At 42.7% G+C, this 13491-nt stretch overlaps 1 protein-coding gene across 3 annotated transcripts in view; it reads right to left on the reverse strand.

Annotated features, from left to right (window-relative positions):
* Positions 1-13491, reverse strand: part of ABHD17C (abhydrolase domain containing 17C, depalmitoylase) — a 51878-nt gene that overhangs the window by 6862 nt on the left and 31525 nt on the right. For all 3 annotated transcript variants that reach the window (XM_073304104.2, XM_073304105.2, XM_073304106.2), the window contains one exon: positions 247-426. In XM_073304104.2, coding sequence (XP_073160205.1) covers positions 247-426 — 180 coding nt within the window. The remainder of the gene's footprint in view (positions 1-246; positions 427-13491) is intronic.

The following is a 13491-nucleotide window of genomic DNA, read 5'->3' on the forward strand; positions in this document are numbered from 1 at the left end:
AAATTGAAATGATAAATAGCTGTGAAGATTGTAGGGTTTTCTTTATTTGCTTATTTAGAAAACTAGCATCCCAGTTTGAGACTACAAGCTACTCAGTGGCAAATGAATATATTTATTATCTGTTTTGATTTATAAGATATGCCTGTCCAAAGCTCAAGATGCACATCACAATACAAATAAAAGAACACACTATAGAAAAGTTTAAGGTGACCATAGAGCAATCCCTCTAGCAATATTTGCACATACCTTGGGAAAGCATCAAAGCAATATGTTTTCCTGGTGTCAGGAAAAGCTACCCGTAATCCAGACATCAAAGGAGAATGAAGGATTACAGCTGCACACTCATACCGAGATGCCAGGTCCACTGTTGGGACAGTTCCAATACTCTGACCATAGAGAATTATGTTCTCGGGACTCACACCATACCTGCAAAGAGAATTAGAAAATATATCGTTTAATTTTTTTTTTTTTTTTTTTTTACAACCTAGATCAAATGAAGAACAGCGACAGAAACAAAACACACATTCTACCCACTGCAGTTCTTCAAAATCTACTCCCAGTATATAGGAAAGTATCAAGTCTGTATGTAATAGAGTAAATCATTATCGAAGTATTATGTAGTAATTAGAACACTTTCAGGATTATCGGCATGCTTGTTACTCCCAACCATACTTGTGAATGTTCAGGAATCTAAGTTATCTTCCACAACACAGTGCAGTAAACTATGTTTGACACTGACAAAAAGCTATCTTAATGCTGACCCTCAGTCTCCTGTTTAAAAAAAAAAACTTTGTTTTATAAAAAGAGTCAGATTCAACCCAAGAGGAGATATAATCACGATCATACGAACTGGAAATTAAGTACAATTGCCTCATTTACATATTTAGTAAATGTAAGATGCATGGATCTTAATTATTCCCATCCATTCTGTTAGCATCCTAGTTGGTGTGCTGTATAGTTTTCAGATAGTTACTTATAGCTCAAGTTACAGACTGATGTATAGTAATCTGCTGCTACAAAGTATCACTAATATCACAATCTTAGTTAGATACTCAGAAATATCAAAAAGTTAGTTTAAAATATGAAATTTCCAGGGTAATCTAAAGTTTTTAGGATAAACAATATTTGATAACCACAATATTGAAAACACAAATTACAGCTGCAGTTCTGAGAGTCACAGGATATTACCCACAGATCTTCAATGTCACTTTATTACAAGAGGCACAAAGAAATAATTCACTGCAGAGGAATGCACGCTTCTGGTAGGAAATATTTTTAATTGGTTTGTAAGAGTGCATTTTTCCAATGATGATGGGCCCCATTGTCACTAATACAGCAATTGCCATGACACTGGAAGTCAGAACCTACAGCTGGGATTCCACCAGGTGGTATGGGGCAGGTTTTCAGTCCCTTTGGATATGAAATGGACAGCAGCCTGGTGCACACGTGACTGGCTGCTTTACCAGAAACCCACCAGCAAGCAATCAGCTGCTCCTATGGCAGCAGCAAAAGGGATAGGGAAGAAAAGTTACTGAGAAGGGGAAACACAGTACTAATCATCCTAGGACACATCACAGTAGGATATTTAATTTTATAATGGAGCAAGATTTATTTGGATTGTAGTCTCTTTGAGACAGGGACTGCGCCTTCCCAGATGTTTGTGCAATGCTTAACACAGTGTAACATTACTGAAACATGAGTAAGCAACTATAATAAAAATTTGCCTTGGAGTGAACTCTATCCTCTTAGTGGTCTGTCACAGCCAGAGTCTGATGTCTTTCAAGATGTAAAGCTCATTTAGGGCAAATTTTCCCTGGCTGGCAGAGAGGGTCCTGGATGCAGTGAAACCCTGTATGGTTGTTGCACAGGAAGAGACTCCGAGGAGTGAAATCCTGGCCCCACCGACTTAAAGGAGGGCAGGATTTCTCTCCAGAAGTCATTTGAAAATAATCTGCACTCACTTCATGGTACAGTGTAGCCGAGAGATTTGGGAGCAGTGCACCTAACTATGCTGATCCATCTACCAGCCATTTCACCCTGTTACTCAGAGATAGGTGCAGTAGGAGCAGAGACCACCACAACCTAAAAGTTGTAGCCGCAGTCACTATGTGGTGTGGGTGTGTGTGGAGCATTCCACAGATTATTAATATTACAGTAGGGCCTAGAGGCACGAGTCAGGCATCCACTGTGCTAGACAACGTACAAACATACAGTGAAGAGATGTCCCTCTTCCAAAGAGTTTACAATCTAAGCATATGTGACGACAACAGCAGGTAGATGAAGGAGAAGCACAATGCAACAGTGATCTGCTCCCTAGAGTGTGAGCTTTGCAACCCTGTCTTTGCCCAGAGACTAGGATTTTCCCCATTCGCTCATTTTCACCACTTTTGGTTTTATTTTGTTTCTGTAAGTGGTTTATGTAATTTGTGTTGTCAGCAAAGCACATAGCTACCACAGTGATAGGCTCTCTAGAAACAAAAAAGTTAAGGTACAATCTGCATTTCGCAGGAAGCAAATCAGTTAAAGTAGGATGCCGTGTGAAGTGCTATAAACATTGGGGATCTCTACATTGCAATCAGCCCTGTTTCACTGACTAAGTATCAGAGCCATTAAAAGTTTAGTTCTGATTATATCATAGCTGTGAAGTGGCATTTTTGCTATATTTGTCTTTAAAGAATTAAGACTAATATTGTCCTTTAAGGTATACAGTGAAACATGCTGAAACATGCACTGAGTCAAGTGACAAGGGTGTAACTGGTACCAGAATTAACAGTGACACAAAGCAGGAAGGGCAACTAAAGATTGTTTTAGTTACGTAGTTGTCATTTCTACATCACTTCTAGCTAATCAGCATCAAGCAATGAGATAGTGGAAGTTCCTACAACTAGTTTAAGTTATCTTTCCCTTTGCCCTTGCTCCTTTTGATCAGAAGAGTGCCACATCTCTCAGACAAATTCACCTCCGAACAGCTGAACAAAACACTCGTGCTTATATTTTGCACATTTACTGCGGGGCCAAAGGGCGTTTGATGATTCAAGAGCAAGGTCCAAGGTGAAACAGAATCTAAACACCTGCAGTTTTAAGTTTTGATTTAATAGACTCATAGAATATCAGGGTTGGAAGGGACCTCAGGAGATCATCTAGTCCAACCCCCTGCTCAAAGCAGGACCAATTCCCAATTTTTGCCCCAGATCCCTAAATGGCCCCCTCAAGGATTGAACTCACAACCCTGGGTTTAGCGTGATGTCTCCACTCCTTAAAATATTAAACATTTTATAAGAAGGGAGTAGTCAGGTGGAAAGTGAAACACAGGAGAGGACATGCATGGGTGGAAAGAGGGCAGACGGAGTAGAACCTGGAGTCATGAAGAGAAGAAAGGAAGAGTGAGGAAAACAACCTGGCAAGAAAGAGTGCAGCGGGGGAGGGGAGCTTAAAAAAATCATATTTTGAAAAGACTAATTCTTTTCCTCAGGATTCTGTCACCACTCATTTTCCTTTTTAAAGGAAGAATGTTAGTCCACCACCTAAAGAATGGCTCTTAAAAATATCCTCCATGAAATAAGTGAGCTTTGGTCTCTGTGGAAACAGAAGTCCATGTGACTGAATGGAAGACCCAAGTTAAAATTTGTGGATATGCAACTGTGTTGCTCCTACGGAGGTCATCTTAGCTGCCTGTAAGTCTCAAAACCGTTGGGGTGAAGAGTGCGGCACAGGAGAACAGTGCAATTTGGAGAAAGGAGCAAATCTTGAAGCATCTACAAAAGTTACATAGGCACAAGAAAGACTACATGTAGCCTCACATACAAAAAAAGAGACCACATCTTTTACTTTAAAAATGGTTGACAGCTGCAAAACATAGCATCTTTCTGCACGAGAATAACCAAACACTTATTTTTTTTATTGATGCCACTCATAGGTGGAAAGGTTCACAAGTATTTGCAATCACAATACACCCACCAGAGCATGGTTTCTCAACCCATGGGTCGGGACCCAAAATTGAGTCAGTTTTTTTTCAAAGGGTTGCATGGCAGCTCCAGTCCCACGGGGCTGGCTGGGCTTGCCTCCCTTCTCCAGGGACTGAAACCTCTGGGGTTCCAGCGTCACTCAGGTTTGACCCAGCCGTCATGACGCCAGGAGTCCAGGTAGGCCAAATTTGACTGAGTGGCAATGCCACTCTCACAAATTTGGTCCAGTTGGGGGATGGGGCCAAAACTGAGTGGAGGGCCCACAGTGGAGGGCAATCCCCTAGGTCACAATGCCCACAGTGGAGGGCCAAGCCGAGCCAGGCCCACAGCACAGGAGCTGCCACTGTGGGGTGAATGCCGTGCAGGATCCAACACCCTCAGGGGGAAGGACCCACCTGAAACCACCCCAGGGTCTCCACCACCAAACTATTTACTGGGTCATGACAGGCCATAAACATTTACAAATGGGTCCTGAGCCCAACAAGGTTGAGAACCACTACTGAGAGGACATAGTTGCTGGCTACAAACAGACTGAACTTGGTGACTACTCTGCTTGTTCCCAGACACATCAATAGGTCAAACTCTGAAACAGAGACTCAGGCCATCTCAACATGTCTATTTTTAGGTGGGGTCAGTCTGTTTGAAAAACCAGTTTTGGTTAGTCCCTCCCCACCGTTTTCATACCCAACATTTAGCTTTCATATTTACTATATCTAGGGATAGTTTGAAATGGAAGTGCCTGAATTGTAAGCAGAGGCTGCCCTGTTTTTTTTCCAGAGCCTCAGAAGTATAGAACAGTAAGTCCCTTTCAAAAGGAACAATTTTGGAATTTGATAGCATTATGTGTCCATCTCTCACGGGGAGCTCCAGTAAACCGTTTTCAAGTAACACTAAATAATTTAGTCTGCAAATATGTAAAATAAATCCAGCACATTTCAACTAAATAGACAAACCGGCCATATTTAGAGATGCTTACAGATTTCTAGAACATTTTTATTAGAGCACATCTCCTAACCTACGAAACATCTCATAACCTACTTCCTTTTTTAAAGTCTTTATTGCTCCCCTTTATATAAAAAACAAACCTTTGGCATGGATCCTTTCAAGGCACCTACTTTTCAAGGTAACTGCTATGCCTACTCAAAATCCTTGTGGAATTCTGCGCCACTGCGCATGTGAAGAATTTATGTCCCCTGCATATTTCTTTGCTTCCCCACAGAAAAATAACTTTCTGACAGGGAAGCAAAGGGAAGTCACAAGAGCAGTCATGCAATCCTCTCCAGCAGTATGTTTCGGGTGTCCAGGGCTGCCGGCAGAGAGGTAAATCACTGTGGGAGAGGGGGCAGGACTGGGGAAGACCTGACTGGTGGCTCCTACCCTGTGCTGGGCTCAGCTGCTGGTCTTGGCTGGGCTGGGGAGTGATAGGACTTCCTCTTCCCCTGCACGGCATCTGGGGCCGGGTCAGACCCACCCCTAGATTTCTCCTGCAGCTGCAGGAAGTTCTGCAAACTCCCATCCCCCTGGCATCCTGCATCCATCGTTCCTCAGCTGCAGAGGGAGAGATCCCTGTATAAGGAGCAGCTCCCACATTCGCCCAACCCCCATGCATCCAGACCCCCTCATACCCAAACCCTCCCGCCAAGCCTCACCCCCCCGCACTCAGAACCCCCCCCCCGATGAGCCCCACTCCCCCTGCACCTGGACCACCCTGATGAGCCACCCGCACCCTGATCCCCCCCCCACCAATCCCCAACCAGCTGCACCTGGATCCCCATCCCACTGAACCCTACTCTCCCAGCATCTGAACACCCCATTGAGCCCCTCACACTCAGCCCCCCTTCTGAGCTCTATCCCACACACACCCAGACCCCCCCCCAGCTGATCCCAAATCAACTTCACCTAGACTCCCCTGCAGAGTCCCATTACCATTGCACCAAGAACCCCACAAACAGCTCCTGTGCATCCAGATCCCTGAGCCACCTGCACCCAGATTGCTTCTCAACCCACACAAAACCCTCTCAAACTCTCACTTGGATCCTGCCGTGCTGAGCCTGCCTGCCCACGCTTGGTGCACCTGGTATGGAGGGGCAGGGCTGGCCCTTGTGCTGTGTCAGGGTGGCTGCAGCCTCACCACTGAGTCTGTGGGGGATGGGGTGAAGGAGGGGGGACTTCACAGTGATCCTCCACTCTGTGCAGTCAGTAGTCTGTGCTCCCCAATGCCATGCTGGAGTTTCCACATTTGACACATACATTTTGCAGAATTTTAAAACATTATGCACAGAATTTTTAAGTTTTTGAAACAGAATGCCCGCAGGAGCATATGTCTCATGTTACCAAGTTAGAACAAAGTTATCCTGCATATTTGTTTTTAAATTTCTGAGTTTTTGTAGAAGCATCTAGGATCTTTAGACAATACAAACTAGTATAAAGACCTAGGGTCAATAGATAGCATGGAATTCAAAACTCAGATGATTTGGATCAGCTCTAAATTTCAGAATCTGGAAGTACTTAGGTAATGTTTCCATTTCTTATAAAAAAAATTAAATTGGTGGCTAGAGTTATCCTTTATAGAACTGCCTCACCAGTCTATAGAGAAATCCAGAGGAAGTCAGTTATTTTTACAATGGGGGAAGAGATAGACCTTTGACTTCTGTTTCAGAATTGGGCTGACTCGTGATTAGTCCCACTGATTTTATTTTATTTTTTAAGTCAGAGAACTTCAATAAGAGGACTCATACCACTAAATAAATACTACGCCAGGCAGTGTGTTTGGGGTTGGGAAGTTTTCCCTGAGGTCAGAGTGGCAGAGGCAAGTGGGGGGGAAGAAGTTTCGCCTTCCTCTGCAGCATGGGGCAAGGATCACTTCCTGGTTTGAACTAGAGAAGATAGTGAATTCTCTGTAACGTGATATCTTCCAAACAAGATCTGAGGACCTCAGTAACACAGCCAGAGGCTATGGGCCTACTACAGGAGTGGGTGGATGAGATTCTGTGGCCTGCAGCATGCAGGAGGTCAGACTAGATGATCACAATGGTCCCTTCTGGCCTTGAAGTCTGTGAGTGTTTGCAGGATTGGACACAAAAAGACTGCATTTCAGGTCATGCCTCAGCAGATCTCTCTCTTGCATTTAGACCAGAATACCACAGGTTTAAGTCCCTCACTAGATGCCAACAGCAACACTGCAAGGAATCTCTGGCTTGGAAGGGGTGGGATGCCACACTATAAAGGTATCAATCTTCAAATGAGAAAATTAAAATATTTTGAGCACTACAGAAAACCTGAAACTGCAGTACATAAGCAATATCCTTATTGCCAGTCACTGGTGGAAGATTCCTCGACTTCACTTTAAAAAGCCTTAACATGCATAGTAATGCATGGAAATTGATTCTCATTATGCTATTCTATTTTTTTTCACTGTAATGGAAAGTGTATGCTACCATAGAACCTAGGGCTGCACTAATTCATCACTTTTACTGTTCCACTGCAGTAAGAGCAAAAAAATGTTTGCACAATAGCCTGGTTTATGAAGTTATATGAAAAATGACCAAACGGTGGTGGTTGGGTTAGGGGTTTTTTTTTGGCATATAGCCTAACATACTGAAACAGAGGCAGACAAAAAGTAGACAACAGTTGAAACAAAATACAAGACGTTGCTATGTGAATGTGTTCACACTTGGAAAAATTCAAACAGAGGCCAGAAATATTTAAATCAAGGGATCTTACACAGTTTGACTTCACTAAGCCTAGATTATTTCTGATGATTTGATAAAATTGCCATTTATCATTAACTTATGGTGCTGGGAAATCCCGATGCTAATTAACATTAACACACACTGTAACTGTAGTATTAGTTAATACATGTTAGCCTTTTACAGACCGTTTCAAAATGCTATTTTGGAAGCTCTCTTATTTCTAAGATTTCTTAGAAGCTTAAAAATTTTTAATTCTCTTCCATTTGAAAAGTTGATCTTTACCCTTGTGTTCCCAATGGAGTAGGAAATAAATGTCGTTCCCTTTATTATGCCCCTGAAAAGAGAATAATTAATTGCTGCTAGCTTGTCTTTATATATTCACTGCCTTCCCTTCATTATATTTAGCTACTTCTATTCTATTCATCAGTAATGCAAGGAACCTATGGGTTTGTATCCTGTAAGACATTAGCTTCACCAAGTTAGCATAAGTTAGCTTCACCAAGTTAGCAAATAAACTTTGAACAGATAAAACAGCCCAAACCCCAAGTATTGGAGAGCTGACAATAAAGTGTTTAAGGGGAATTTTTGACCACAGGAACAACCAACCACAGTGTCCAAGAGTCCAGCCACAAGAATGTCATGATGTACATAACGGGTACATGAGCTACACCCACAGATACCCAACCACAAGAGGGTCATGGTAATGAATTGACGTATATGATAAGTTGAAACCATTCATGTACTAACCTATAGGAGAAGCACATGCTTCTTAGTAAGTGACATTTACTAACCTTAGTAACATTAGTAAGGTGAGGCTATATAAATAAGGAAAAGGGGAAATACCCCTACTGAATATGCAAGCGTAGTGGCTTCAGCATATCATATTATAAAAGTTACATCCCAGCCTCGGGTCAGTAGGAGAAGGAAATATAGTCCTCGGGAGGTGCCAGAATGATGGCCACTGGTGAGGAGGGGGAAGGTGATGGTGATGAGGAAGATGACTGCTAACATTTCAGGTTGTTCTACAAGGGATGGTGTGAATATATGGGTGTGCAGATGTACATTATGTAGTATCTTTATCTACCTTACTGAGTTGAGGTGTTTGTGATTATGCTAAATGTATTAATAAACTATTTGTAAATACAGAAAAGTTCCTATAGTGTGAGTGTGCAGCTGTGCACATCAGGGTTCCCAACTATATAATAATTTGAATAATACTGGGCCTGATCTCGGATCAAGACCTTGTCAATCCTCAAAGTGATAACTGGGAATTCTTAAGTAATCGACAATATATGATAGATCTTGCTACATGCTGGAGAAACAGAATAAAATACTGACTGTTTATATCCCAAGGGCTAGTTTTGTCCAATCCTAATGCAGTTAGGCAGCATAGCAGAGAAGGGAGCGAGGCCCCACACCAGATCATATGGTCTTGTTAGGGCTGCCTGGATTATGGCACTAGTCCCCTGTGATACACCCAGTTACTTCCCTCCACAAGGCAATGGACAAGAAGTGGGAGGAGCCATGGCTCTACCAGCCCACTGGGTAGGAAGAAAAGAGCACTCTTTTCAGTATTGCAGCAACTCACTCTTCCTCAGGACAAGAGGAGTCAACTCCTTGTGGTAGTAAAGCAACACGTCCTCAGATCCTCAGGGCGGAGTTCATCAATCTCACCCCAACTGCGACAATGGATTCTATTTCTTATTTATTTTGTTAAATCAACAATGAAGAACTTCAGGTGATCTATGGAGTGGTGAGTAACTAAGCAGTGTAGAGCTTGCCCTACCCAGCCCGGCTAGGTAAGAAAAGGACATTTTACGGCGTTTTTGGTGTAATCTTGCAGTACATTACATTTAAAGTTAGATTTATATCCTATTTATGTAAAAGAGAATATTATTCTTCCAAAGTTGATGGAACTTTTACTTGTATTTGCAGGTCTTTTAACCACATTCAGAATCCAGTGGATAGTCCACACTAACATAAGAATGTTTAATTTTTGTAAGGCTGGTCAAAATTTGTGACCTAAGAATAATAAAGCTACTTTTAATAACAACATCTGCTTGTTTAGTCTTTGAAGCAGCTATGGCATAGGTACTCAATAGTTTTTATAATTACATAAATATATTTTCAGAGACCATCCCATATTAGTCTAAAATTTAGTTCTAAAAAAGCATGTATGTACCAGTGATTTCCATTAGAAAGTAATATATTTCAAGACTATATTCACTGCTCATCATCTTCCCCTGCAAAAAGATAAAGAGAAAGCATGCACAAGTATCAAATATTTCACTCTAACTGTAGGTAAGATTACACACAGCATTAAGAAAGGTCTTTGTAATGTGTGTAAGAATTAGGACTGTCAATTTCTGAAGCCAGTATTTTTGCAAATTTAGAGTCCAATCCTGCAAAAGCATAATACTGGGCATAATGCTAACTACTGTAAATAGGGTTTGGAAACAGCGTGTACATGCCCATATACCATCCTGGAATTTCTCTGAAGCTACTACCTTGCTGTCCGGAATTTGAACTTTCATTTAAAAATCTAAGGCCTGGTCTACACTTAAAATGTAGGTTGACACAGCTATGGTGCTTAGAGATGTGAAAAATCCAAACCCTCTAGTTCCGTAGCTATGCCAACCTGTGTTAGATACACAGCCACGTTTATGAAAGAATGCTTCTGTTGACCAAGCTACTGTCACTCCGGGAAATAGTGTTCCTACAGCAATGGAAAAATCCCTTTTGTCGCTGTAGATTGCATTCACACAAAGGCCACGTCTACACTACCACTTATGTCAGCAAACTTATGCCGCTCAGGGGTGTAAAAAAAACCATCCTGAGTAACAGAAGTTTCGTTGGCATAAGCGCTTGTTTGCACGGCACTATGTCAGCAGGAGAGCTTCTCCCACCGACACAGCTACCGCTGCTCACTGAAGTGGTTTTATTATGTTGATGGGAGAGCTCTCTCCCCTCAGCATAGAGTGGCTACATGAACAATCTTATTGCAGGACAGCTGCATCAGTACAGCTGTGCATTCACAAGTGTAGACATGGCCTAAGTGATGATGCTATCCTAACTCCAGTGCTGTAGCCATGCTGCTATAATCCCGGTAGCATAGTTGTGATTTAAGAGTCACTCTCTGGCTGTTAATAGTTCTGACGAAAACCTCAGAAATACAAACAAACAGAGCACGACCAATGCAGAAAGGTCTGCAAACAGCCTGGAACAATGGAGGTGTGACTTGCCCATTACCTTACTGCAAAGCAGCTGGAGGCAGAGCAGACATACACAGGCTAGCTTGACTGAACTAACAGGCTAAAAATAACAGTGCAGTCACAGCAGCAAGGACAGTGGCTCAGGCTAGCTGAGTAAAATTCCACCTGACCCTTGGGTACGTCCTTGGGCAGCTAGCCATGCTGCTGCAGTCACACTGCTGTTTTTAGCCCAGCTGGAAATCACACCTCCCAGCTGCTGTGTAGACAGACAAACCCTCAGGGAGATGTTACCATCACTGGGCAGCAGAGTTAATTTTATTGTTACCTATCTCATCCCTCATTTAAGAGCAGACGGGGAGGATCACAGCACTATACAACTGACTCTGGGTGAAGTCTAATTTTGGAGTCGCAAAGTGGGTGCTGCTTGGGAGATATGACCATTTTCTCCCCACCTCACCCCCTTCCTGCATACAAGAGAAGCCAACTCAAAAGAGATGAGCAGAACCCATGAGCATATAAAAGCTGCACCAATGGGGAGAGTACCCACGTAGCCCAGCAGAGACAAGCGGCACATATACTATGAATGTTTTCACAATTTACTGTAAGTGGTGTCTTATTTTGGCAAGTCATGTGAGTGAAGCTTGGAATCACCTCCACCAATAGATGACCCAGACCTGCTGATGGGGGGGGGCACAATTTAAAGGTTCTGCTGCCCCCAGAACAGCTCAAGTCATCCCCCACCCCCAACAGGCCCCTCCCTTACCCTCAGTGTCTCCTCCCCAAAAGCAGCGGCCCCCTCCCTGCAGCTCCCAGTTGTTGCTCCTGCCTCTCCTCCCGGGGTGTAGCTCGCTGGCTCAGGCAGCTGGCACACAGGGAGGGGGCCCAGCTGCACCATGTGACTGAGTGGGGCATGCAGAGCCTGGCAGAAATCTGGGGGGGCTCATGATCCTGCATGCCCACCCCACGTGTTGCCTCTGCCTGTACCCCACCCCCAATTTAACCCAACTGCAAGCAGTGCAGTTGGCTACTCCATTCAAATACCAGGATGATAAATCCCCATACACAACACATTAGGAAGTATTATACTCATTAGTAAACAAACATTTGCAGGATTAGACTCTTAAAGAGAAAAATCCGGCTGTTTTAAGATGAAATTAAGTACCCTGAATTTTGAAATCTGGTGAGGAAATGCCCTCCAGATTCTAATTGTGCATGCACATGATGAAATAAACCGTCCTTTTAAATATTAATTTTGAAGGACTCACAATGCGGCATCACTGTCCTCCTAGTGGAAATTCCATCTAGGTACCTATATGCTGTCTCACCATCACAGTACCTGAGCATCTGCCATTTCTCTTGGCTCAAGGGTGTTATCAGGGCAAGATGAAACTATGACCTAGATTTCAAGTGTTTCATTTCTGCACTGCAAAGCTGGACTTCGCTAGAGTTTTGAAGTACTCCTAGCCTCAAGAGAGAGGTGATGTTGAGACATGAACAGAAATCTCATTTGTTACACAGCTAGTAGGTGAGAGGTTGCTTCTCTCAGTTGACAGTTTTTGGTTTCTTACATTTTAAGACTGTACTGAAGTATTTTCTTAATTAAGGGTCTCAACCTACAAACACTTACTACTGGGGCAGTGCTCGCACACTTTGGCAAACTATAAAGAACGTGAAGTTATAAATTCTATGCACGTACCCTGAGCTATATATGTAATTCCTAAAAATACCTGGCACAAAATTTCTAGATCCAAGAGCAAAAATTAAATAATTCACTTCTTCTAAAACTTAGAAGGGAACAGAACTAAAACTCTAGCTCGTTCTTCACAAATCATTCATGGCTTATTCTATACTTATCTGCCTTTCAGAATCAGGATCAGGCTACTGCAAAAAACATTTACCACCTCTAAACATAACATCCTTAAACCAGACTGGGAGAAGAATAACCTCCAATTCTTGGTCTCAAACAAACAAACAAACCAATCACATACCTGTTTCCCCAGCATCAATGGATACCCTGAGTTATCTTCACATACATGTGGTTTTCTTCCCTCCCCTCCCCCAGCAAACTTCATTACGCTGGGATTCAGATCACATACAGACTGCATGTCTGGCATTCTTGTCTTTCCTGTAGGGATTTTTATGATTTTCCAAATATTTTAAGTAACATTCTATTGCCAGGCTAATAGGCCATCCCAAGCAGCCTTAGGCAGTGTGTTCTGTTCTAAAAACTGTCTTCTATTACTTGTGCTCTAGGTTCTACCCATCCCAGTGTTTTATCCATTTTCAAAAAGTTTATAATATATTTATTCTCAACCGAGAGCACACTATGCTTTCTCTCAGACTGCATTTATCTGCACCCATTTTCCCAAGCATTCTGTACAGTACAGGCAGAGAGGGAAGGGTTACAGAACATGAGCACAGAAATACAAAGTAGTGAGTCCAACTCAGTGGAAAAGAGGTCTGAACACTGATTTTCTGGAAGGAGACAACTGAAAACTGGCTTCTGAAGAAAACTGAAGTGCTGCTATGACAGCTCCTCAGAAGCCAACAGAAGTGGCAAGTTGAACTAGCAGTAAATACACACTACTTCTGGAATACTCGTTGCGTTTATGAACCTATAGA

This window comes from Lepidochelys kempii, chromosome 10, assembly GCF_965140285.1.
Source record: "Lepidochelys kempii isolate rLepKem1 chromosome 10, rLepKem1.hap1, whole genome shotgun sequence".
Lineage (NCBI taxonomy): Eukaryota > Metazoa > Chordata > Testudines > Cheloniidae > Lepidochelys > Lepidochelys kempii.